At 42.4% G+C, this 26,298-nt stretch overlaps 1 protein-coding gene across 1 annotated transcript in view; it reads right to left on the reverse strand.

Annotated features, from left to right (window-relative positions):
- DNAH5 (dynein axonemal heavy chain 5) overlaps nt 1–21,023 on the reverse strand; it is a 272,686-nt gene extending 251,663 nt beyond the window's left edge. Inside the window, exons 1-5 of the mRNA XM_058306977.1 lie at nt 20,752–21,023; nt 8,040–8,174; nt 5,800–5,884; nt 2,285–2,445; nt 1,221–1,442 (exon numbers count right to left, since the gene is read on the reverse strand). Of these exons, the coding sequence (XP_058162960.1) occupies nt 1,221–1,442; nt 2,285–2,445; nt 5,800–5,884; nt 8,040–8,174; nt 20,752–20,808 (660 nt within the window). The 5' untranslated portion in view covers nt 20,809–21,023. The remainder of the gene's footprint in view (nt 1–1,220; nt 1,443–2,284; nt 2,446–5,799; nt 5,885–8,039; nt 8,175–20,751) is intronic.
- Nucleotides 21,024–26,298: the final 5,275 nt, after the last annotated feature.

Genomic DNA, 26,298 nt, shown 5'->3' on the forward strand with positions numbered 1-26,298 from the left:
GGTCAAGGAGCCTCCTCGTGAAGCCCAGGGCCCACCCCTGCAAAGCCAAGATGCGCTGTGGCCGTGGAAGGCGGCAGGAGCTGGTGCAGAGTGGGAGGTGCCAGGTGCAGGGTTCACATGCTCTGCCCACAGCGGCCTCCGGACGTCGCCCTCCGTATTCCCGCGTCCTTCCCTTGCTTTCCTAATAAAGCTCTGGCGGCCCTGCGGGTCCTAGTACCCACCCCGCCCTGGCTCAGACATGACCGTTCTGCCTCTGCTCAGGCCACGTCAGGCTCCGGAACCGCTCCTGTGTGCGCCTGCACCTGCCCTCCCCGCGCTCGGTCCCCTGTGCTTCGGCGACTGCCCTCCCCGCGCTCGGCCCTTCACTGCTGCACGCCAGCTGCCCTCCCCGCGTCCTGTCCTCTTTGCTGCACGCCAGCAGAGCTCTGCAGAGCCCCTCACGGGGCACTCGAGTCATCCTCGGGAGCGCCCCAGAGCATGCTGGCCTCTCCCCACGGCACCTCCCACCACCACACCTAGAGCAGTCCTAGGCATGGCTGGGAGGTGGGGGGGGGGGGGCTGGCCACTGCCCCCTCCCGTGTGGGGTCCATCTCACTCCCTTCATAGCTCCAGCTCGAAAGCAAGGGGAACCGGATGAAAACTTTCACCTAGTCCAGCTTATCACTGTCTGACCTGCCTCATACTTCACTGCAAACCTAACTCAGATGCTAGCTAGAATCGTCCCGCCCTTGCTGGGATTCGACCTGCTCAACCCTCCCATCCACATCTTTTGGGAAACCTGCCGGCCCCTCCCACCCTGCCCACTACCCCTGCAAATCGTGGAGTCTCTGGAGAAGGTGGAGGCTTACATGGTCATCGTTCTTTACCCCCCGGGCAGGCCCCATCTGGATGCTGTCCTCTTCCAGGCGCTTCCTAATCTCCACCCCCCTTCCCTGCACCTACACTCCAGTTCCAAAGCTCTCTCCTCTAGGATGAAGACCATACCGCGAGCATTTCACACTCTCTGCGGTCCCACCTCTGACCTGCGGACGTTTTTCTGGAATCCCCCAAACGTATCACCACCACAAACTGCAGGAATTTAAACCAAGTCACCACAACCCCTCGGGGGACAATCAAATTGCCAAGACAGTTCTTTCCAAGTTTGGCTAGAGGCCCATCTGAGAGAAGCCTTGCACGCTCGCACCCTGGAACTGCTCCCCGCCTGAGCATCTGCATCTTACCTTCTCTTTCAAACTCTCCTGCGCGCCCGACAGGACGCTCAGGAAGCCTTCCAGGGAGCACAGGAAGTCGTGCCGAGCGCTGGAGGCGTCCGGGAGACCGTCCAGCTCGCCCCAGCCGTGCGGCGTGGCCCTGAGCGCGGGGAGGAAGACGTCGGCGAGCAGGCGCCGCACGCTGCCGAGCAGGCCCGCGTCCGCGGCGTCTAACGTGTTAAAGCTCACCTCCTGGAAAACAGCCCGCCGGCCTGACAGTGGAAACGGCCTCACACTGCCCCGGGCCACTAAGTCACTGCGGAAGGTTGTTAATGAACCGAATCTCCGGCAAGTACTGTTTCGACAGCCTGGTTTCGGAAATAAGTTTTCTAATAATGTAAATGGCGATCATCAAAACAAACGCATGAGATAAAAAGAGCAGAGGTGTACCAGTTTATTTGTACCAAGCGGATAATGCGCCCATGGTGGTGGGGGAAGACTTTTACAGACGCTCTTTGTTTTTCACGATAAATAAAATTATATGTATCTATCTTCAAAAAAAATACAATTTACAAAAATAATAAGGTGAGGGTGGGGAGTGGGTTATACGGAAACCTCTTATGCTTTTTGGGGGTTTTTTAATGTTTTTTAATGTAATGTTTCTTGTGATCTATTAACTTTAATTAAAAAAATAACAAAAAATAAAGAAGCCTATTAGATATGAAAGAGGAAAAAACAAGAAAAAAAAGTTACAGGTCAACTTTTAGAAATCTTATTTTAAATGTATGACATTTACCATTAAAAACTTGGGCGTGTGGGATTTTTTTAAAGGGAAGAGCTCAGTGTTATGCACACTTACACACACACATAATGTTATATCAATCTTTGTTAATCAATCAAACATTAGCTCCTCTTCCTTAACAGCTTCAGGGGAAATGTCCTCTTAATTTCTTATTATAAATCCTAAAAAAGACTTCTTTGAAAGTAGTTTTAGCTATGATGACGCAATGGATGTTTCCACAATGAGAGCTATTCTCTGTACAATGGGCATGAGTCTTGGTAATTCCAGGTAACTGACTGCCCTTGCGCCTTACCCGGTGGATGTTTTCAGGGGTGATGGCTTTGGAAGGGTCGGTCCTGATGAAGAACACACAAACCCCAGTGAGAGCCACATCTTTTCCCTCCGTCACAAACACCTTTGGTTTTTTCATCTTTCCAGGAGCAGGATTTACCCCTCCAGGAGGGCCAAGTTGTCCTACAAATGCAAAAGAATTTTAGTTTCACAAATGTTATGTCCAGTCCAGGTTGGTTTTCTCTTGGAAAGAAGTTTACCTGTTAAAATGTTGCCATTGCTGAATGGTCCATGTGCCCTAGACAGGCCCAAGCTTTGGGCAATCTCAAGCCTGATGCCTAAAATCATCTAGAAGGATCTGCTTCATTCCAGACCATAGGTGCCTTGCAAAATTGTTGCTCTGGGAAGCCACAGAGATGGGGGAACAGGAATAGGAGAGTTTGGTCCAGGCCAGATGATTGCAAGGGCTATAGAAGTGGTCCCTACCTGGAATGGCCTTCCAAGGGGCAGTGGGAAAAGGGTGAGGGAGGAGAAAGCATGTATTGGCTCTGCTGAGTACTAGGTCATTGCCTACATTATTAAAACTAATGACCCTGGAGGCAGCTGGGACCTGTCTCAGGTCACACAGTCAACAGATGGCAGGGCCAAGGTCAGAAGCCATCTCTGACTACAAGGCACAGGAATCCCACTGCCTCATACTGCCCTTCCTCAGTCACAGTCGGCATAGCTAGACAGTCACTCAGCATATGGCGATCATCAGGGTCACACAGAGGCAGGACAGCATAGTGATTCATGGTGTGGGCTCTGAAAGCAAAGCCAGGTGACCTTGGGCAAGTCATTTAACCCCTCTGAACCTCAGTCTTCTCATCTGAAAAAGGGGAAGAAGAATATGAGACCCTATCATCTGGAATCATTGTGAGGATTGAACAAGTGAGTACATGTAAATCCCTTAGAAAAGCACATGAAAATACTAGCTCAGTAAACATCATCTAAAATGATTATTATTTGTACATCCATCTTTGGTTGTCTAAGCAGGTAGCTTGTAAAGTGGCTCATTATAAAACAGAGGATGTTCTGAAGGATTCCATGTGTTTCCATCTGTCCTTGAAAGTTCCAGATCTCCAAATGGAATAGTAGCTTAGCCGAGATTGGAGTGCTAAGGGACGGTCGGAGAAGGTGCTGGAAGATGAATCCTAAGATCCTGGAATTAGAACCTCTGGGGCTAGAGACTTTTGACCAGAGCTTTGGCAGTAAGCACCACCAAAAGGCAAGCAGAAGGGCTCTGTCTCATTCAAAATCAAGGCCCAATCCTGACTGCTATCATCTGGGTCTCCGAGTAATAAGATGTTATACTAGAAATTTCACCAACATACCAAGATATGATAGAGAATAGTAAACAAAGAGTTGCAAGGCAAAAAAAAATCCTGTAAATATTTCAAACCTATCCTAGAACTGAGTAGACACTTTGCATCAGAATCTAAAAGAGTCAAGAGAGTGTGGCTAGAGGAAGGATTTTGTCAGCATGGCTGAACCATGCAGAGTGTAAGAGTGTGGATCATTTCCATGTTCACCTCATGAAAAGAATAGAGTGAGCAATTAAAATCTTATTTTAAATGTAGGAAAATAATAGGGTGGTCAGTTATCCTAGGCTGCCCAGCCCTGTGGGGTTTGCCAAGATACAGGACTTTCAGTGCTAAGACAGGGACAGTCCCAGACATTCAAGAGAGTTATCACCCTCGTCAAGACTAAGAGTCTCAACGCAGCCTCCTAGAGAGTCTGAGACATGTCTCCTGAGATTAGGGACAAGATGGACTGCTACATGACACCTCCCCCAAGAAATCTCCATGCAGCAGCACCAACACGGCAGTGAGCAGATCAAGCAGCTAACAACACGTCCACGGATGGCAGGGACAAGATGCTTAGGTATCTCTAGTGGAAGGGTGTGTGAAAGCCTTTGGAATCAGTCCTTTGGAATCAGACTCAAGACGACTGCTGGAGGAGTGATGGGACAGAGCGAGTCGATGGCAATGGCCATCTGGGTGACAACGCATCACCGAGGGTTGGGCAGCCAAATGTTCCCAGCGGCGGTCTCTGGAGAAGCACTACAGTGTCCCAGAGAGAGTCAGCTTAGCGCATGTAAGGTCAGCCAGCTTATGACAGTGCCAGTCAAGTAAAACCCTTCCTGCCTGCCCTTATCATTTGTCTCAGCCCCACCTCAAGGCTGACACGGTCATAAAGGGTGGTTAGCCTGATGGCGCCAAAGGGTGGAAGGAGAAGCTGGGGAAGCAGAGCAGAACCACAGACTCCCCTTCCCCGCAAGCACCCACCTCCACAGGCCCCAGCGGGGGGAGAGGGAAAGACTTAATCTTTGGTCAACTAGGACTGGACAATTTTAGTTTCTGAACTGAGACTGTGTTTATAATTTTAAGTGGCCACAGGAATTCTTATTCATCCAGAAAAATCATGGTATTGTTTGAATTTTAATCCAAGGCAGAAGGACTACCCTCCTAAGAGGATCTGAAGAGAGAATGTGGAAGGATAAAGGCACGCTTACTCTTACATCCCATGAGCCTTTCTTGGCAAGCCTCAGACTTACACATGAAGGTCATCTTCACCCAGTGCCTAGCTCGTGGAGGAACTTAACGTTTCATTTGAGCTTATGTTTTACAATCTGAGGTCGAAATCAAAACTTGCATCTTCTTTTGGTTTTTTTCACTCAAAATACAATCAACTTGGTGAGCACACAATATCAGATTTATAACTTTGCAGAAATGCCATCCTTTCAGAGTATGCATGCATAATTTCTTCCATGTTTAAGCAAAGAAAGAGTCTTCCTATACACCAAGAGCAATAACTGTTTTCCCCTTTTTAAAAGGGTCATAAAAAGATGCATATGATATTTTAGTGTAATCATAAAATATCTGTTTATGTCCCTAGTCTGGCCTTTAAAATTATATTAATCCACTTGAAAGTAGAGTGGGATATGCCAGTTGAATCCACACAAAAGTTTGCAAATTGTTCTTAAATGAAAATGACTAAACCTTTCATTCATTACTACTACTTTAAATTACAGTCATCCAAAACCAAACATAATGTGATATTTAACTGGACAACAAGTGTTATGCTTGTTGACAATAACTCCTACAGTAAAAAGAAATAGTGTCTATATAGACCAGGAACAGATACCCATAAGAAGTTCTAGAACATAATTACATGGATTGAACTAGCATATAAGGAAGGAAAGTTTCTAAATTTAAACTACTTTATTATTCCACTATTGCCAGCACAGCCTGTGGGGAAATAAAGCATTTCCAATGAAGTTAGGATGAAAACCCACTGTTACCTGCTCTTTCCTTGCGCTAGAAACAGGAAGTCTTCCATCAGACATTGTCCACGACACCCCCTGCTTCCCACCCAAACCCCCAAAGATGAAAGGGTGAGAGTCCTGGTCAGTTCTCACAGTGGTCTTCTGCTTCATGCCACCCTCAGACGAATGGAATGACATATTTCGAGCTATGTTGCATTAAATTAGGATACCTGTTTCCGCTACCTCCACATCCTGATAGTAAAACATAAGGTGACGGAGTCCCCCAGGAGCAAAAAGTTGATCGATTCTTTCAATCTGGGAAAAAGAAAAGGTAAGTTAATGGCTTGTTCTGACTTAGATTAGCATTTAAATCAGTATTCATAGTATTAAAAAGAAAAGCCTACTATAATCAGATAGAACTGTATCTAATGCATCCTATATAAAAGGGAACATGTTTGTTTTCAACATAAAAACCATGAAACAATTTTAATATGCCTTTAATATCACTCACCATATTAAAGATTTACTCCAAAGAAGTAATTCAATAATCATAGAAATATTTGCTCTGTATCCACATTTTAAAAGGGACTGTCCCTCCGTTTAGTTCCCTAAAGTGTTGTGCTGTTGAAAGCAGATGTATAAAAATAGGAGTATTTCATTTTTAGCCAATGATATCAGAAAGAAAGAGAGCAAATTTTCCAAAATCCAGACTAACACACTAGACATAATTAGTATTCAACTTTTTAATAGTCACTGGCAATTGCCATGAGGACACGGATGTCTACAGTAACTCTTTCCAATAACTGCCTAGAACTTAGTGCCCTCCACAAAGTTCACTGTAGGTTGAGAGTTCTGCCAAATGGCCAGCTACCAACCGAAGCACTTCTTCTAAATAATCATTGCAGCGCAGTTTTGCATTCATGTGGGAGAAAAATGATAAACTCTAACCTGAACACTAGGTGTACAAATAAGCCCCTTCCAATATCCATCATGCAACAGATAAAATGTTAAGTTATTATACATAAGGAAAAGGAAACTGCCCTCACTTCTTATGTAAATTTCACTGATTGAGGATGCTACAGTGTGGACTCACTAAGATTAATTTCTGAGCTAAGAATATGGTGAAGGAGATTCTCCCGTTGTGGCCAGTGTTAAAACTCCTGCCTTCCTAAGCCTGCTTGTGAGCCTGAGCCAGGATGATTTCTTTAAACCTCCAGGCTCTGACATTTCTGGGCAATTTGACCTGGGCTTCCCAGGATTCGGAACTTTCACCCATTTTTCCATCTCTATATCCCAAATCCTGATATCTGAATTGTGAAGCATGGTCGAGCAGTGGTTAAGTATTTCACCTCTGGAAAAATCTTCCTGAGTTGAATCAGTAATGAGACTCTGTCTCCTATGTTCCCATTTTGGGGAATAATATTCTTGAACTCCTGGCAATGTAAAGATAAAATTAGACAATAGATGCAAATCATTTAGAACAGGGGATGACACATAATCAACATTCAGTAAGTGTTAGCTATGAGGAGGAGGAGGAGGAAAAAGAGAAGGACCATCCCTTAACTCCTGATTGATACATCTTTAGTAATCTACATTTAATTGCCCACTGACTCCTATTTACCCAGCAAGAAGGAACCAAGCCAGTGGTGCATTAGAGTCGATTGCACTTGAGTCCCAGCTCCACAATCAGTGACATTACACTGATGGCTTGAAATCAGCCGTAGTGGAAGTATTTACAGTCACGTGAAGCAGCAGATGCTATAAACCACTATTCTTACTCTGCTCAGAGCTGAACGACCACTGAAAAGCATATGAGCAGCAAAGAGCCCCTATCCATAAAAGAGGCTTTTTTTAAATCTTTCTAATGCCAAAGAAGTTAAAAACAAAAAATCTTCAGAAATCATCACAGGGTTCCTGATATGCCTTCCTTACTGCCAGGGAATTTCATCTTTCCATATTTTGGCTTTCCTAATGCAAGGTTAAATGCCCAAGCAGATCGGATCCCAGGCTTTGGATGGCAATCACTGCAGAAAATCAATGTCAAGGTTAGGAACAAAAGAGATCATTATCACCTGCCCAATCAAAGTCAAAGTGAGGAAGCCACAGTTCAGGCTCTCAGGTTAGAAAAGGATGAACATAAAAAGATGAGTAAGCTGGAAGGAAATTCTGTTCCCCAATCTCAGGTTCCAAAATGGCGTCTGAGACAAGCCTCACTGGATGTAGAAGGATGCAGACACTGCCAACAGAATCGTAGAATCCAAATGATAACTGCAAGTACCCCATTCAGCATGGAGAGCCCGAGAGCCCTAAGCTCTTTCAGCCACCACCAGTACAGAGTCTGAATGGGGTCTTGTCCATGTAAAAATAATGTACCACCTAAGGCATATCCCAGAATCCTGCCATCGGATGGTGCCAACAGGTCTTCCAAGCCCTCCACAAACAAGTCCATAGGAACCCAAATGCAGTGCACCTGATTCCCCTCAAGAATGGCATCCTCTACTTCAGTTTTCTTCATGTCCACACAGGAAGCAACAATCGCAAATAAGTAGTCATGGCGACCATCCAAACGAGCCTGCTTGGCTTCCTTCTCCTCCTTCAGTCTTTGCTAAAAGAAAGGAATAAAAATATGCTGTGGCAAATGCTGTTCTCAAATAGATTCGTTTGTAATAATTTCATATTATTTTTCTTTTCTCAAGTCTTTAGTATTCAGATAATAGATAAATAAGTGGTACCAGATTTATGCACTACTCTTTTTAGAAATAATGTCATTTTCACTATGAGAAAAAATATGTTCGCATTGCTTTAAAATTGTGTAAGACAGATAAGCCAATGAAAGAAATAAAAAACATTACCCAGAAATGATCATTGTTATTGTGTTCTAAATCTTTACAGACTTATTTCTAAGTATAAAAAAACTTGAACACATGCACACACAAGAGATCTCCACTTTTTTGTAAAAAATTTCCTAAACTATTAAAATAATATTCTTCTGCACTTTCTTCCATCTTTAGTGTTTGTCTACAGATTCATATCTGGTTCTGAAATTGATTTCTGAATAACATCGCTTACTTTTTCACTATTGATTGTGAATAAGGCATGCTCAATATAAACAATGTCGGCCGTTTGAAGCCTATCTTTTCACATCATTCTCCATGCTCATAAAAACGTGAAATCATTTGCACACAAACACATTTCTACTGTATTATAAAATTTTTTTCAAGCATTTTCTCCTTAATACATCACAGACTTCTTTCCAGTTGCATGTATACTATTCTAACCTAACAACGGCAAAACATTCCACAAGATATACCATAATGTATTCAACAAATTATCATTGGTGAATGCGTGGTTTGGAGCTGCGTATCCCAGAACAACATGATCCTAAACTTAATCCGTTCCTGTGGGTGTGATCGCATTGTAAGTAGGACCTTTTGATGAGATTAGTTTCAGATAAAGTTTGGCCCAACTTAATAAGGATGGATCTTAATCCTATTACTGGAATCCTTTGTGAGCAGAATGAAAATTTAGAAAGACAGAAAGTCATGGGAAGCAAGAAGCAGAAACTCAACAAAACCCAAAGAGAAGGCAGAGACCAGGAAAGGCCACCATGTATATTGCCATGTGACAGAAGAGCCCAGGACCAAGGATCACTGGCAGCCAGCCCCAGAATGCCAGTCTACGGGCAGAAAGCCTTGCCTTGATTTGAACGTCTCCTATTCTCAAAACCATGAGCCAATAAATGTCTGTTGTTTAAGCTAACCCACTGCATGGTATTTGCTTTAGCAATGAAGGAATTAAAATAATGAACATATAACTTTTGTACTATTGCTAAAATTAAATGCATTCCCCTTAATGCCAGCCAGTGGCTCCTATTGAGAAAGGGAGACATGGCCCTATGGACACCTTCTTTTAGTCAACAAACAGCTATTAAACCCCTAACATGCACGAGCACTGCAGAGCCAAGCACTACCCAGAAAACTCAGTAAAGCTTATAGTCCGGTTGGGATGATGTGAGCATAAAAGGTAACATGACAGAACGGCATGATAAATGTGGTGGGTTAGAGAAGGGGCATCGAAGAGGTCTCCTACAGCAGCCTGGGGTTATAAAGGTGTAGGGGTAAGAATGACAGGAAAACTTTCCCTAGAACTGAATGAGGGATGGCACTCTCCCTGGGAAAGAAAAATATATGCAAGTGCAAAAGTCAAGAGATGTAGGAAAGCGTAGCACATTCTAGAAATTACAAGGCTGTGAGAATAGTTGCACTCAAGTAGAATAGGACATAATGGGAAAGAAGAAAGAAGTCAGATCATATAATATTTTGTGGGCCACATTAGAAAGTTTAAATTTTACTTGGAGTCCACGGAGAACCACTGATGAGTTTTAAATCAGGAGAGGCATATGAGTGGCTGTCTGTGCAGTACAGAAAAAAAAAATCAGTCATTCCGACAACCGTATGGACAGTGGACTGGAGAGAGGCAAAACTGGAGACAGGAAGATCCGTCAGTGGATTATGGCTGCATTCCCAAAGGATGCATCAGGAGCAGAGGTTGAAGTAACACGACCACAAGTCGGGCTATGGGATGTGTTGGAGTCAGGAGTCTGACAATACACAGGCAAACAGAACATTGGAAATGTGGGTCTGGAGCTCAGGAGGAAATTAGATTACAAATACAGATACACATGCGTGGTTTCTCAGCCTTGGCACTATCAATGCTATGGGCTGGATATTTTATTGTGTGGGCTGTCTGTGGCATTGTAAGATGTTTAGCAGCATATGTGATCTCTACCCACTAGATGCCAATAGCAACTCCTCCCCCAGTTGTGACAACAAAATTGTCTCCAGGCACGGCCAAATGTTCCCTGGTTAGCGAAAACATCCCTGGTTGTGAACTACACAGATGATGATAAAGATACTGACATGGACGTAAGACAAATAAGACTGTCAAGATAAAAACAAAACCATGAATGGTATCCTTTGGGGTTGTGTAGTGCACAACCTGTACGACTGTGTCAGGAGGGCTTCATCCAACAGGTGGTCTGTGCATAGTATTGATCCAATGAATAAATTGATCAAAGATTGAAACATTGAACTCTAAGTGTGGATATGATTATCTAAGAAAGATAGGAAGAATGAAAAGAGAGCAAGGTATAAAATAAATAGCAAATGGAGAAGGCTGAAGAAGAGTGGGGAAACAGGTAGAAAGGAAAATGGGAGACAGCAGAATCAATCAACCACAGGGAGTGGGCAACAGTGCTAACCGCTACAGAGGACCAGCTGGACAAACAGGATATTCTTAGCCATTGGGATAGACTGTGTTTTCAGTATGGCCGCAACATCTCAGATGTTCTTTTGCAATGTGACCATGACATTATCCTACCAAGAGATGGACTCTGTTTCCCTGCCACTTAAATTTGGGCTAGGCCTGTGAGTAGTTGTTTTTGTTTGCAAAAGGGATGCCAATGCAAAGTACCAAAAATGGGTTGGCTTGTATAGAGGGGATTTATTTGGGGTAAAATCTTACAGTTCCAAGGTCACGGAAAGTCCAGATCAAGGCCCCATTAGAGGTGCCTTCCCACCAAAGTCAGCTATTTTTATCCTGTTGTCATGGCATGTGGCAAAGTAAGATGGCCACCAACCCCTGCTGAGGTCTCCTCCTTTCTGCAGCTGTAGGCAAATCTGGCATTGGGCTTTTCTCTTACCAGGCCTTCTCTCTCTCTCTCTCTGTCTCTCTCAATCTATATAATTTACGTTAGGTTTTCAGAAATTGGAGGGGAAAATTAGCAGATGGGGGAGGGGACTGAAGTTTTAAAAAATAATTTTTGCATTTTCTTGCCATTTCTCTAGAGGAGCTAACATAGGTCTTGACAAAAAAAGTATATTTTCCACAAGTGTCAAATAAGAGCAAATGTAAATCTTTCTCCACATGCCACTACAACCAGAACAATGTCCTGTTGTTTTGAACAGCTTTCTACCTTCCTGGCAGGGAGAAATAAAACGATTTTTTTTTCAAGGTGATCTCTCTGAGTTTGTAACAAATGTCTTCAACAGCTTGAGAACACAGTGGTCAATCAGGGGCACCAAGAATTCAACAAAAAGTGAAAACAAAGAAATGGGGAACTCTGGGTAGACAAAAATAAATAAAAGAAGAAGAAAGACAGGTAAGAGTCCAGATGTGAGGCAACTGAAGCTTGCCTAAGAAAACAGAAACTTAAATAAGAATCTGCATGGCAACTCATTATTCTCTGACTTACTTTATAAGATTCCGAAGGAAAAAAATTCTAGTGGATAAAAGCCCTGGACATTGAAATAGAACACTAATTACTCTCTTTTTAGGTAAATATCACCGAGTGGTAGAAACGTCCAAAATAGTTGTATGTATACAAAGCAATCTCTCGACAATTTTTTAAAGTAATTGTTTTTCAGAGCTATGTTAATATAAAAGTACACTAAGCACTGAATATGTTCTTACTTAAACCCATAGTTCTATCACCTAAAGACAAGTAACACAAAGTAAACCCTAGTGCCATACAGATGAAAAACTATAATGTTTATCGATCTCACCTTTCATTGCCTTACACTAAAGTATCCTAGAACAATAAAGGGGGTTTTGTTTGTTTTTCAATACCACAAAAAATTCAATAATGTCAAACAAATATGTAGTGATCAGATTTCCAGGGCATTGTTCAGCCATAAACTTCAATCTGCAGCTTCCTGGGTGCTGGGGAACTGCAGCAACAAGTAGTCAGATGACTGGCTGTCTGGCGATGGCTTGTCCTGCTGGCCTTTGAAAGGTCCAGGACAACGGGAGGAGTGAAAGGAGAGTGGGATAAAGAAAGCAGGAGGCGAGCTAGGTCATGACTGCTTTTTTAAAGAGTCCCATTGAAGTGCTGTGCATTCCATGGGGAAGCACCACCTCAGGGGGTGGGGACGATGGCCATAAACCTACTCGGTGTCCAAGGAAACCCAGAGGTCTTAGAGCATTCCTGCAGTTGGGTGGCCACCAAGCTTGGGAGAGTGCTGATGTGGACTTCACAGGAAACACGCGCTGTCTCCAAAGCAAGTCAATGTCCTGTCGACAAATGAGCACCAATGTCACAGTACTCAATTAGCCTGTCATTGACTCCTCAGTGTTCAGTTTCCTCACCTCCAAAACCAAACTGCTGGCCTCCGTGACAGCTAGCACCCACTCCTTCTCTAACATTTGGACAATTTCTCATTGGTTCAGAAGTGAACACAGACAACAGTGGTGATGGCAACGCAACAGTGTGAGCGTAATTATCAGCACTGAATTATATATGTGAATATGGTTAAAAAGGGACGTTTTAGGTCATGTATATGTTACTAGAATACCTTTTTTAAATAGGACTGTACAACACAGTGAAGCCTATTGTAAACAATGGACCATATTTGGTTGTACAATTATAAAAATGTTCTTTCATGACTTATAACAACTATACCATGCTAATATAAGATGGTAATAATAGAATGGTATATGGGAACCCTGTATTTTGTGTATTTTATGCATAATTCTGTAAAGTTAATACAAACAGACAAAATTATAAAATACAAGTTCCAATGAAGGCCCAATGCCATGTGCTTTCATAATAAAGCTCTGTGGCTTGTTCTCACAACAGACTCATGCATACGATTTTTAATTAGGCTAACCTTTGCCTTTAGCACTGAAGAAATAAAGCCCACGTCCACATGTTCAAATACACAAGGCACATACGCACAGCGGCATGGTCCACCTTCCTTTCTGGCCCTAGATCAACAATCCCCAACCAGATGAGAGGCCTTCCCCCACCCCTGACACACCTTTAAAATGGGGATAAAAGTCTCAACTTGAAAGATCGACACTTGAGAAGATTAAATTGGGTGCAGTCATAGGATAACACTAAAGCGAAACCAGAGCTTGATATAGACGTGGAGTGGACACAACCATTGTAAGGTCCACAGAATGGAGGAAAAGAGTATGGAATACAGTGGACTTACTGACATTCTATTCATGAACTATTGTGATTAGTAATCGAAGAAAATGTGGCATTGGTGTGGAGAAAGTGGCCATAGTGGCTGCTGGGGGTAGGGAGTGGGAGGAAGAGATGTGATGTGGGGGCGTTTTCAGGAGTTGGAATTGTCCTCGGTGGTGCTGCAGGGACAGTTCTGGACATTGTATGTCCTCCCATAGCCCACTGAGTGGACTGTGGGAGAGTGTGGGCTATGGTGTGGACCATTGACCATGAGGTGCAGCGGTGCTCAGAGATGTATTCACCAAGTGCAATGAATGTCTCATGATGATGGAGGAGGTTGTTGTTATGCGGGGAGGAGCTGGGAGAGGGGTTGGGGGTATATGGAGACCTCATATTTTTTTACTATAACATTGAAAAAGTAAATAAAGACAAAAAGAAAGAAAAAAAGAAAAATGACATGACCAGGGCTTTGACCCTGAACATCAAAATAGGAGTGGTACAAAACTTTCTAGTAATTAATTTTTTTTTTTTTGAGATACCAGGACCTCGAAGGTGGGAAGCTGGCACTCAAACCACTGAGCTGCATTGGCTCCCCTGAGATGTTTTTTTTTTTCCATTAGTTTGCTTATCGTTTGTTTTCTTGTTTTTGTTTTCGTTGTTAGGAAGCACTGGGAACCAAACCCAGGACCTCCCATGTGGGAGGCAGGTGCTCAACGGCTTTAGTCACATCCACTGACAATTTTTTTTTCCCATTAATTTTTTAATTATACAAATATTTAAGCCCCCTCCATTCTTAGAACTCCCAGGCTTGCTGGCAGGTTTGCCCCAATCCAGGCCCACCTAATTGACCCCACTGGTAGCCAGCTGGGGAGGACAGAGGCTGGGACTGTCAGACTAGGGCCCCTTAGTGCATGAGCAGGGACACTCTCCCCAAACTCCCTGAAGGTCTTGGGGTATGGGCTGCACTGTTTGCCTGGGTGCATTTCTAGCTGTGGATCTGCTGTTTACTTTGAAGATGTTACGAATTAAGATGAGGACAAACTGAATGAGGGTGGGCCTTAATCTAGCATGACTGGGGTCCTTACATGCAGAGGAAATTTGGACACAGTTAGTAGGAGTCAGGCAGGAAAGAGATGGCCATGTGATGGAGGCAGAGGTTGAGTGATGAGGCCAGCAAGCCACCACCAGACTGCTACAAACTTCAGAGAAAGCGTAATCCTGCCAATACTTCAATTTTGGACTTCCAACCTCTGAAAGGACACAATAAGTGAACTGTGAAACAATAAATTTCTGTGGTTTAAGCCAACCAGCCTATGGTATTTGTTATAGCAGCCATGGCAAACTAAGACACAAGTCATTTCCCAAATAGGCATTGATTTAATCTTCAAAAAGACCTTATGAAATAGAGAACATTGTCTCCACACAGGAAACTGAAACTATGGGCCATTAACCAACCTTCCCTAGAGCACATAGCAAAGCAAGTGGCAGAACTGGGAATCAAATCCTGGAGTACCTGCAGGGCCAGACCAAGATACAGAGTGCCACAGACAGGCAAATAATTTTGCACCCATTCAAACTGATAAAGCAGAGAGATTTTTCCTTTATTTCCATTCCAGGGCCATATGAAAGGCACTCTGCAGAGAGGCCCCATATAAACTATGCAAGGAATTGTGGATGGAGGCCTGGATTAATAGCACCCATTTTTCCAAGTTATGCCTGTGATATTTCAGTGCCAGTGTTGCACACCCCATGCCCAGCCCTCCCCCCCCCCCCCAATCCACCCATGTGTCTCTCAGTAAATGGTAACTCCCCACCCTCCACTCCTAAAAGTGCCTGGGAGGTAAGTTCCCTGCTGGGCAGTTGATGGACTGGGCTCCAAGCTTCCCCCTACCTGCTGCTGCTTCTACTTGCTCAACTGGCTTTTCTCTGGTTACACTGTAATCACCAAGTGCTCATATGATGCCTTTGCACAGGGAAATCTCTGCAGATAACAATGGGTTCTACAGCCCCCCCAAAAATACCTCTTTGCTTTAAAAAATGTTTTTCTAGGAGACATGATTAGCCTTGTTTTTTGCTGGAATCTGAGAAAGAGAAAAGATCTGTTTTAATGGGGTTCTGTTGTACTTTTTAAAATGAATATATTTCTATTTGTTAGGGGTATTATCTTCATATATATATATATCTAACAAGCATAATATAGCATAGCATAGTATATGTTAAAAATTCCTTCTGGAGATCATTGCAAATAATGTGGGGGTCTCTGATTCACAGGTGAAGCTACTGGCCTTAATAACCAAAGTAAATGCCTTTGTGATTTCACTTCGACTGTCTGTATCAATCTCAAGTCCACAGATAGTTAATCACTTGATGAAAACAGAATCTCAAAGAGGTCAAGGACATGGTTTTGATCATCTCAGGCCAGTTAGCTTCACTTTTTTTCCATTTTCTCCAACTGTGAATGAATCAGGGTAAATCCATGAGCAGAAAGGAAAAATTACTCAAAGTGCAGGCCCAGCTGAAATGCCTGCTTACTTTGTCAAATAGGTATTTCTTTTATTGTGTTAAGGAGGCCCCTCAAAAGCCCCAGCTTGGTTTAGTCCTCTATATACCTTATGCATAACCTGGCTTTTCTTTCTACCGACGAGGAAAACAAAATAAATATCAACTGTGTCTCCTGGCTCCCTAGAAAAACATCAGCACACCTTAAGGGAATATTTTCTATTTTCATCATTGTGATTTCCCCAGTGCCCAGAAGAGAGCCTGGCACATAGTAGAACCCAATTAATGTTTAATTAGTGGATAAATCAACTAGGCTATTCATTTTGCAAGTCACTCTTCATTAGTTAAGGGCTGAGAAACTTATTCTAGTTCAGTGTAAGTCCATGATTGCAGACTCAGAATGCAGTACATTGTTGCTTCAGTCTTCCGTGCTGAGAATCAAGCACAAACTATGACATGAAATGCTACCATTAGTATGAATTATAGCTTATCTCAATTGACAGCAAATATAAGCTAGTTTAGCTAAATCCCAACGAAATGTGGGATTTACTCATTTCCTACTCATTTCCATCCTGAGCCCTCTTACTTAGTTCACTCCATTTTCCATTTCTTCTGACAAAGACAAGTCACCAACTTCAGTCACCATCTTCGCCTTCCAGCTTTTTCGTTTAAACCCCAGTTCCTCTCCCAGTCCTCTGCTCTGTGATCGCTCCTGAACTATCTCCTTAATTGGCGGGGAGAACCACAATTTAGAAACCCTGCTCCACACTCTACTTTCAGCGTCTCTTGCAGTTTCCACTCCCCTTCGTTTCATTTCTCCAGGTTAAGTGCACCTGCCGCAGCAGAAGCTCCACACCTCCTTCCCGTATTAAAAGTGCTCATGCCTGTAAAGTTGTTTCTGGAAGGGAAGGAGAGACTGGGCAGCTAATTCCACTCCCAGCAGGTGCTCCAGTGAAGCCTTGGGTTTATTTAAGAACAGCCGCCCTCCCTCTCTATTACAAGGAGATAACCCTTAAAAAGACAAGAGGAGGTGCCATCAATTTATTTGTGGCCTAAAAATAAACTGGAAACTTGTCTAGTTTTGCAGGAGTTTTCACGACCCCTAAATCTCTCCATTTACTAACTCCCTTTTCTGTCATTTTTTCCAGGTGAGTAAGAGACTCCTCTCTTACCATTTGCTGCATGTGGATTTTCACCCAAGTTGATCCAAACCCTGTTGTAAGGGAATCCACATCATCACATCCTCCCCCAACATTGCATCATCCAAATTCTAACTTAAAATCTGTTTTCTGTATATCTCATCTCTCGACCTAATATGAGAATTAATGGACCTTCAGATGGCCATATATTCTATCTTCTCCCAATCCATAGTGGTTGCACTTAGAAATCAGAAATATTTCCCTTGTAGAAGTCCAAAAGGACCCTCTGGCAACAGAGGCCATAAAACACAGTGACTTTTTACTCATATGGTAAAAAATATGTGTCACTGTTTACATTTTATAAGGCATGGAGGGAAGGGAATTCCCAAAGTTCTCTTATTCCTATCATAACCCAGGGCACCCAAAGCAGGCTGCTCTCAAGGAGTTTGGGTGCTCCTTCCTCAAGGAATTCAGACTTAGGAATGGAGTGGGGCCCAGACGTAGGGATTTCTTAAAATCTCCCCTGGTGATCCCTATGTGCAGAGATGTACAGATCTCTAATAAGCAGGTTGAGAACACTGGTCTAGAGGAAATCATTTTATGAATTGTTCCTGGTAGAGTAGGGTAGGGTAGGGGAAGATAAGGCAAGGTAAGGTAAGGTCTCAGGGGTTTTCACCAGGGCATTAACAAGCAGGACCTGCTCCTGCCCCTCTTCCCAGCTGATCCCACAGCCATCCCCCTTCCTTTGCTCCCAGCTTTCTCCTGCCTGGTGTGAAAGGTGCTGACAGGCCAAGCAAGCCTGGGCCTGATTAACATCAGATACTGAAACCGGTTTGGCTCTTTTGCCAGAGAATAACAAAACAGACGTCCTTTCAACTTTCAAAAGATATCTGAGAGCAGTTTCTCAACCTTTTTTTCCTTGGCTTCTCTACACTCCCACTGGAAACAGTGGTTGCCTTCCTACAGCATTTCTGGAGGGGGGGGGGGGCCGAGGAGGAGGCATGCCTCCCCAGGGGACTGCGTTCTCTCCCCCCACAGGCTCAACTCCCAGGAGAGTCACTGCGAGCAAAACCAGCCATCAGAAATTCAGAGCAACGGGATTCCCAAGCAGAAATACACACAGTAAAAAGATCACGGGCAATACACATCCCCGCAGCTGGTAGAAAACTTTTCTCCCCCTTAAAACTAGCTTTTCCGTTAGGTGAATTTAACAGTCAAGAGGAAGGTCATTTAAAGTTGTTTCGTTTTTTTTTTTCGTGGAAGTCAACAAAATCAACCAACAAAATTAGACATTTCAGTTTAATTTAAGAGAAGGAAAGAAAAACAAAAACCACAAGTCTGCAATTTATATCCATTGTACGCTTGTAACTCTACACCAAATATTATCTATGAGAAAAGCAAAAAAGAAGGCAAATACCATATCTGTGCCATATTTCTGCAAAAGAAATGAGGGAATATATGCAGAAGTATTCCAAGTTTTTAATTGAAAAAGTGTTGATGTTTCATTTTTCTTTGAAGCTGAACAAATGTAAATTAATAGTAAAAAATGTTAATATCAGACTGAAAAACAAAACACTATACTAAGTTAAGGAGACCAGACATAGAGTAATTCATATTGTGTGATTCTATTTATATAAAATGTAAATATAAATCAATATATAAAGAGGAAAGGAATTAGTGGTTATGTAGGTCTGAGGAAGGAATGCTAAGGGGTATAAGAGTCTTTCTTTTTGGAGTAATGAAATTGTTCTAAAATTTTTGAGATGATGAATGTACAACATTGTGATTATACTAAAAGCCCCTGATTATACACTTTGGATAGAATAGCCAGAAACAGCAGCTATGTACAGTGGGGGAAACAGAGAGAGATTGGGAGGTGAGGAATTTTCTTGTTTGTCTGTTTTTTATTATTATTTTTACTGAAGTAATGAATGCTCTAATAATGATTGAAGTAATGAACGCACAACTCTGTAATTATAGCAAATGCCTCTGATTGTACACTTTGGATGAACTGTATGTTTTATTGATGTGTATCAATAAAATTGATTTGTTTGAAAAAGAAGTATCGGTGTTTATTATACAAGAAAAAGGATGCGTGGCTTGACTTTTCTAAACCCATAAAGCTTAAGGTACATTTGGCTGTTATTTACATGTGTATTCTGGATAAAGTCAAGTATTATCTTTCAGTAATCTACTTATAATATGGAATCATTAAAATAATTGTTCCTAACCAAGATTATGTAAATACAGACTTAGAATTTTTATGTCAGGGGCTTTGGAAACTGCACTGTTGCTTGTGTCAGGTCACAAAGTTACAATTTAATAAATTGTCATTTGAGTGTACTAAATAGAGATCGTATAATGTTTTACATAATAAACTGCAACATTATTAAGGTAATTCTGTTAAAGTCATATTTCAGTGGAGGGAAGAGACGTAGCATCCTAACTATATGAATGAAACCTCCAAAATTCTCCTAAAAGGTAACTCAGGACAAAGAAGAATCTAATCCATTAATTATATCAGATTTTAGAGTTTGTAAAGAAGAACAGGAAAAATTTTTAGACAAATGAAAAGTTTAATTCATTCAATTTGTTCAACAAGCAAATATTAAAGTGTTTTAGGTACTGGAGGGGGGGGGCATTAAAAAAGGAAGTGACCATTATTCCTGCCCTCCAGGAATTCACAGTCCAGTGGAGAACAGAGACATGTAGAAAACGTCCTATCACTACAGTGACATGACAAGGGCAGTAGCGGGGTAGAAATGGAGTACTGAGAGGGCACAGTGAAAGAAGCTCTCACCACCTCCTCAAAGTGTCAGGGAGGCTTCTCACAGGAAGGGACACTTGCATTTGCCCTTAAAGGATGAGTATTTGTCCCCAAGCAAGTCCACCTTGAATCAGGGGCGTTGGGGGAGCTGGCTGGCACGACACTTAGAAAATTCAGGGAGGCATTCCTGCTGCTGTGTGGTACAACAGGCTGCCAGGCTCCAGCGAAACATCCTGGCTGTTGGGGACTATGGAAAAGATACTTTGATGGAGACCGGTAGTGTTGATGCTGAAAATGTGTCCTTGGAAAAACCTCCATTTGCATAATAAAAAAGCTGCCACACTGGCCTGTGCCAGGGAAGCTCATTCTTCAAAGTGACTTCCGAGGGCACATCCTTGCATCTCACGGTCTGTGACCTCATTTCCAAACAGAATTGGGGGGTGGGGGGTGAGGCCTTAGTCCAGGACACTTGCCCCCTAGAATTTGCTTTCCGTGCCTCTCATCACCCACACAAGTCACAGGTTTGAAAGAACCCCAAGTGACCACAGTGGCCACATCTCACAGAATGCGCTCTTTCCCTCGGGCAAGCATCTTCCAAAAGATCAGCAGCCCGCTTCAACAGTCGTCCTCCAGGCGGCAGCGTGCAGCAAAGCCTGAGGATGCAATCCTTTTTCTGTTAGCTTTCGATTTGAAAGTAAGCAGACCTATTTCTCACAAATTCATCAGTGTGCAGGTTTGGCCTTTAGTTCAGGCATTTTTCCACACGGGTGGGCGAGGCTCGTCCTCGAGGCGCGCGCCGGGGCCTTACCGTCAACACGCGGGTGACGCTCTGCTTCCAGAGCTGCCTCCTTCCCACGCGGAACATCGCGGCGTGGGTCAGTCAGCTCTGCCAGGAGGGTCTTCTAACTCCTAGGAGGCCGGTTCATCAGCCAGCAGCTTTCCAGCCAGCAGTTCACCTTCACATTCCTAATCTGCGTGTATTATTGGCGACATCAACAGATTGGACATTAAGAGTTCACCTACACCAACTCAAGTTTTCCTTCTGGAGCCCTCCCCTGGGCCTCTCCTCTGTTTCAAAGCACTATGTTGTTAGGGTAATAGTGTTTATATACGATGCAGTTTGTGCCTCTTAACCGTGTGTATCAGCCAATCAAAGCATTTGAACCACTCGGTTGCAACACGACTGCTTCTGATGTCTGTTTAATTCTATCCACTGCCCAACAATAGGCTCTGAGTCAACAGAGATATTTGAAGAATTCCTTTGAACAGTGAGAAACTTTAAACCACATCGAAATAGAAAGCAGAGAAGCCACGGCTCTGAATAAATTGCTTAAGACAAGAAGTGCAGTCTTATTTTGACTGAACAACTTGTGTGTGCATGGTTAACTGCCAGCATTGTGACTAATTGTCAGATAGGCTAATTGTGACCCAAAGGAGCCATTTTCTCCCCATAAAAAACAAGAAGCCTATTTCATATGCAAATAGCAAATGATGTCCATAAATTACCAGTGCTCACACAAAATAAACCAAGGCAATTTATTCTGTGTGGCTAGACATCTTGATCCTTCCACTGTGAAAACAGGATGGGGAAGCACTGCCAACGTGCTTTCAGAGTCTCCAGTAGAGATTCCTGCTCTAACAAGGGGAGTAAAAGGCATGGCATTTAAGGTTGGGCCTGTTGAATCCAGGATTTAATCCTTGGAGTTCAAGTTTCAGGAACTCAAATCCCCTCACAGCATCCAAGGATAATCAGGAGATAGGGAATTCATCCTGCAAATATCCTTTAATCAGGCTCACAACAGGCTGACTTGAAAGCCAGGATACTAATTTGGTAGCTGAGCTTGGGAGATTTCCCGGGCTCAACAGCCAACGCTAGAGCACAGCTCCATATGTGGAATTACTAAAGAGAGAACAGTTGGGACTGAATAATATTTGGTAGAGCACAGGATGTTCGTTTGTTTACGGGATATGTTTTCAATCACCTCTGCGTGTTGGTAAGCAGCTGTTTTGTGCTCCCAAGTGTGGATGGTGAAGGCTTTGTCTAGACCCGAGTCCCTCTCCTCTTTGTGACACTGAAAGGTCCCCAGCACATCGCACTCTTAGCCGATCCTCCTCGCACAGCCTCTCCTTTCAACCCCAAGAATCCTCTGCCACTCTCCAACCTCAGGGCAGACATGTCACGGTTCATTACGTCACCGCTTATCTTTCATTAGTTAAATTTATAGCGGCACTCCTCTAATGGTGTTCTAGGCGCCAACCTCATTTCAGCAGCCGCCCGTTTACAAGGCGGCTCTCGGGGTGAGTTCCTCCCGGGGAAGATTTCCACGGATGGCTGGTCACATTCATCTTGTGTTTGGCAGTACGTAACCATGACTCTCTGGAAGCACCACAGGAAGCGACAGTCTTCCAACCTCGTGGCTGAAGTTCAACCCCCTCTGGGCAAGACACACCTTAGTGTACCGAAAGCAGTCTTGAGCCACACAAGCTAAGTCTGAACACCTACCCCTCCTGGCCTGTCGGAAATAAAATCGCTTTCTCTTAAGTTGAGAAGAGTTATCAAACACTGATCTGCAGGAGAGACAGGTGGGTTTTCCTACAAGCAGTTTCCACCAGGCTGGCGGGACTCCACCTGCGGGAATTCTGCTGGGGAGTTCTCCAGCCCTACCTGATGGACAAGCACCTTTCCAAGCTGAAAACATTGGCCACACCCAAATTCTAAATCAGACTTTCCTGAAGTGGAAAAAAAAAATTCAGAAATCCAAAGACCTTCAGGCAATATTCAAAGAACCAATTGAGCTATGCATTCATTCATTCAACAAATATTTATAGGTGCCTCTTGTGGGGCAAAGCACTGTGCTACATGCTATGCATACAGCAGCTAATTAAAAAGGGCATTTAATCAAATGTGAAGTAAAAAACATTAATTTTTAAGGTACATAATTAATTTATGTAACACTTGGAAAGAAAAAATTAAGTGTTGTCAATCAAACTTAGATATAACATCAATTTAAAGAGGCACTCTGATTTCACAGATGTTAAAGTGTGAAAAAATACGCATCTCAGAATTAATGAAAAGTGATGGTTCCTACCTTTATTGGGGGCAGATATTAAACAGGGGCAGATATTAAACAGTTAACATATAAATAAATACATAATTACAAATAAAATATAATTAAAGGTTGTAGAAAGTTCTATTTATAAAAGAAAATAAGGTGCAAGCTATACTTGGACCTCTGGTCTGAATTACCACTATTTTACGTTTGTATTGCAAAGTGTGAAATTTCTTAAACTCATTCCTAAATCATGGAGAGTCACCTACTTTGGGTCTTGCAGCCCTGTATGTGCAACCTATGTAATATGACATAATGGGAAAGTTCAAAGTTCAGGCTTTGGAGTCAAATTTAAAGCTCAGCTCTGCCATCTTCTAGCTGTATGACCTCAGAATTTTTGTTTCCAAGTTGTACATTAGAAAGAAAACCACCTAGCTAATAAATTTTTAGTGATTTAAATATATAAAACTCCTAGAACCTCATAGGCACTCAATAAATGAAAGATAAACCATTTTATCTTACTTGCAAAAGAGCTCTGACCACAATTGGTGACAATATCAGTGTAGAGAACCAATTCCCAAAGAATGTTCTTAACCTAACTCACAAATTCTAGTCTAGAGCTGTTTTGCACATTTTGCTCCTGATTTCTGAATATGTCCCAAGAAAAGAGTAGATCCAAGTTTTATCAATTACCACATACACATTTTCCATAGATTCCTATCTCAAAGAATGTCAGTTACTGAGACCCAACAAAATCAAATGCACTCATTGATTTAATGGCTTCATAAAAATTATACAATAGATAGCATATAAAAATGGCAAATGAGTTCAGTGGGATGGGAAAGCATCATATTTTATCCATTCTGAGTTGCACATTTTTCACTTTTAACCATGTTGAAATGGGGATTCATCTAATATTTAATGTCCTCTTATCATTACTGTTGGTAGGGCAATATTCATGAGGTAATTGACATCATCTGTGCTAGTGAAAACGTGGTTGTCACCACAGGTGACCCTACGGGGTCAGTCAACAAAACACTGTAGATCCATTTGAGGAAGCAATGTGTGTCCTGGTTGTTTTCTAGAAGCCTTCTGTTAATATTTTCTGGGAAGATCAAGGAAACACCAGCTTTGCAACTTGCAGACTAGGTATCAGTAGGCTGGAAGAAAATCCCAGAAGTCAGGCTCTGAATGTGAAGAAGTTTTAGAAGTTTCCTGTCCAATTCATTGCATTTCTGTATGGATGGATACACAAGGGTGATATATGGTTTTTTAAAAATCTATGTGCAAGTCAAAAAGAGCTTTTCCAATAAAAATAAAATAAAAAATTCTAAGAAAGCATTGTGTTCTAGTTTAATTGACAGCTGTTTCTCCTTCTAAGTGATGAATGAAACAGTAGTGTGTCTTTCATCTGATGATGGCTTAAATCAGATGAAATACAGATTTATGAGCTCTAATGATCAAAGAAAACTTCTTCAGAAGGTAGGATTTAAGTCAAGCCTGAAAAAAAGGGTAAGAAGCAAATAAGTGGATAAGAAACATATGGGGAAAATATCATGAGCCAGACATGAAGGTGAGAATTCAAGAGAGAGCCTGTCTTCATGCTACTGTTGTGAGGAAAAATGTTTGATTAATCCTTGAAAAGTACATTGAAGCTCAACTGTGGTTGGCAGCCTTGCAGGCATTAGGGATTCACTGAAGAATAAAATGATGGAAGTCTTGTTTAGGAAGATTATATTGGCAGAGTATTGTAGTGGAGAGAGATTGGAGGGAGATCATGAGTTTCCTGGGCCTGAGGAAATAAAGATTTGAAAGAGAGTTGGAAGCCGTGGTCACCCAAGCCACCCCCAAAAAATATACAGGCTAAATAAAAAGAAACAAGTCTCCTTGGCCCCATCCAACATTTTGCTACCCCTAAGCCACTCATATAGAAATCCTGGTTGAAGAAGGAATAAGAAGGAATGGATAGAACAAGCTTTACCAAAAAAGACTAACTGATGAATGTGACTGCTAGTAGTTGAAGAAAAAAGATGCAATTGTCAAAGATGACTCCATTTTGCCAGCCTTGGATAAAGTGAAGCATCATAACAATGCAAACAGACTAGAGGAATCTAGAAAAAGGATACGTTTTGGAGACTAGACAATTAAGAAATGTCAATAAAGCTCTATTCTTTTATTGTCTCACTGGTATTTCTTCCTTGAAAACATGAAGGCAATTATAATTACATGTAAGCCCCAGAACATCTAGCACCATCTTCTTTATTCAATGAAAATAAAAAAGGAATGATACAAAGAAAAGAAAGAAACTAATAACATATAGATGTCCCCCATCGCCAACAAAAAGCTTCAAGTGAGGCAGTATGGTTTGCAGGTTTTACCACCATTTCCCTGAATTGAAATCATGCAGCAAAAGATCAATAGATGGACAAGTTTTCTGTCAAGATTCAAAAGAGAAGAAAAGACAAGACAAAAATCCCAGAGGAGGCTGCAGAAAGCCGATGCACTTAGAGCAAGGCATACACTAAACCAAATGTCTAAGTTCTGCAGGTATAGTTTAGAGGACAAGACATGCTCCATGCTAAATGCACATTCCAGGTGTTATTTTACATAATGTCTTTCCTACACAAAATGTAAGAATTAGAACTGTTTAGCGCTAGAAGAGGGATATACCATGGGAAAGAATATCTCAGGGACATCCTTTCCACTCCTCGTCCTTCCTCCTGTGTATCTCTATGGACATATGGCTGTCCAGGAATCAGGAATCTGTGCTTCTGGTCTTGACTCTGGCACATCCTGGTGGTGTGTGGCTTTTAATAAACCACCAACCACACTGGCCCCATTTTCCTCATCTGGGTGACCCAATGGTCTCACAGGCATCTTCCAGATCTAAAACAACATACTTGACTGAGTCATTTCTGACCATTTTGATTCCAAGCATACTGCATACTTAAAATAAATGCAAAGTTATCTTCAATATGAATTCTAAATGTGCAATCTTATAGTGTGGCATACAAAACATTGGGGGGGAAATGATGATATTTGAATCCTATGAAAAGAGGTTGGTCAGTCTGTAACTTCTGATTAATACTGTTTTCTCCATGGGAATTTACTTCCCATTCTAGATGACCATATCTAGAAAAACTGATGCCCCCCTGGACCATAATATTTGTTCTTTGTGCATGAAGTTGTAGTGATTTACAAAATTCTCCCAAACCTAAACACAAAGCCCTGGGGCTCTGAAAGGAGATACAGAAATCAGATTTTAGGTGCAAATCACAGGGTTCATTTTCACAAGTCTTTCTGGT

This window comes from Dasypus novemcinctus, chromosome 2 (assembly GCF_030445035.2).
Source record: "Dasypus novemcinctus isolate mDasNov1 chromosome 2, mDasNov1.1.hap2, whole genome shotgun sequence".
NCBI classification, from domain to species: Eukaryota; Metazoa; Chordata; class Mammalia; order Cingulata; family Dasypodidae; genus Dasypus; species Dasypus novemcinctus.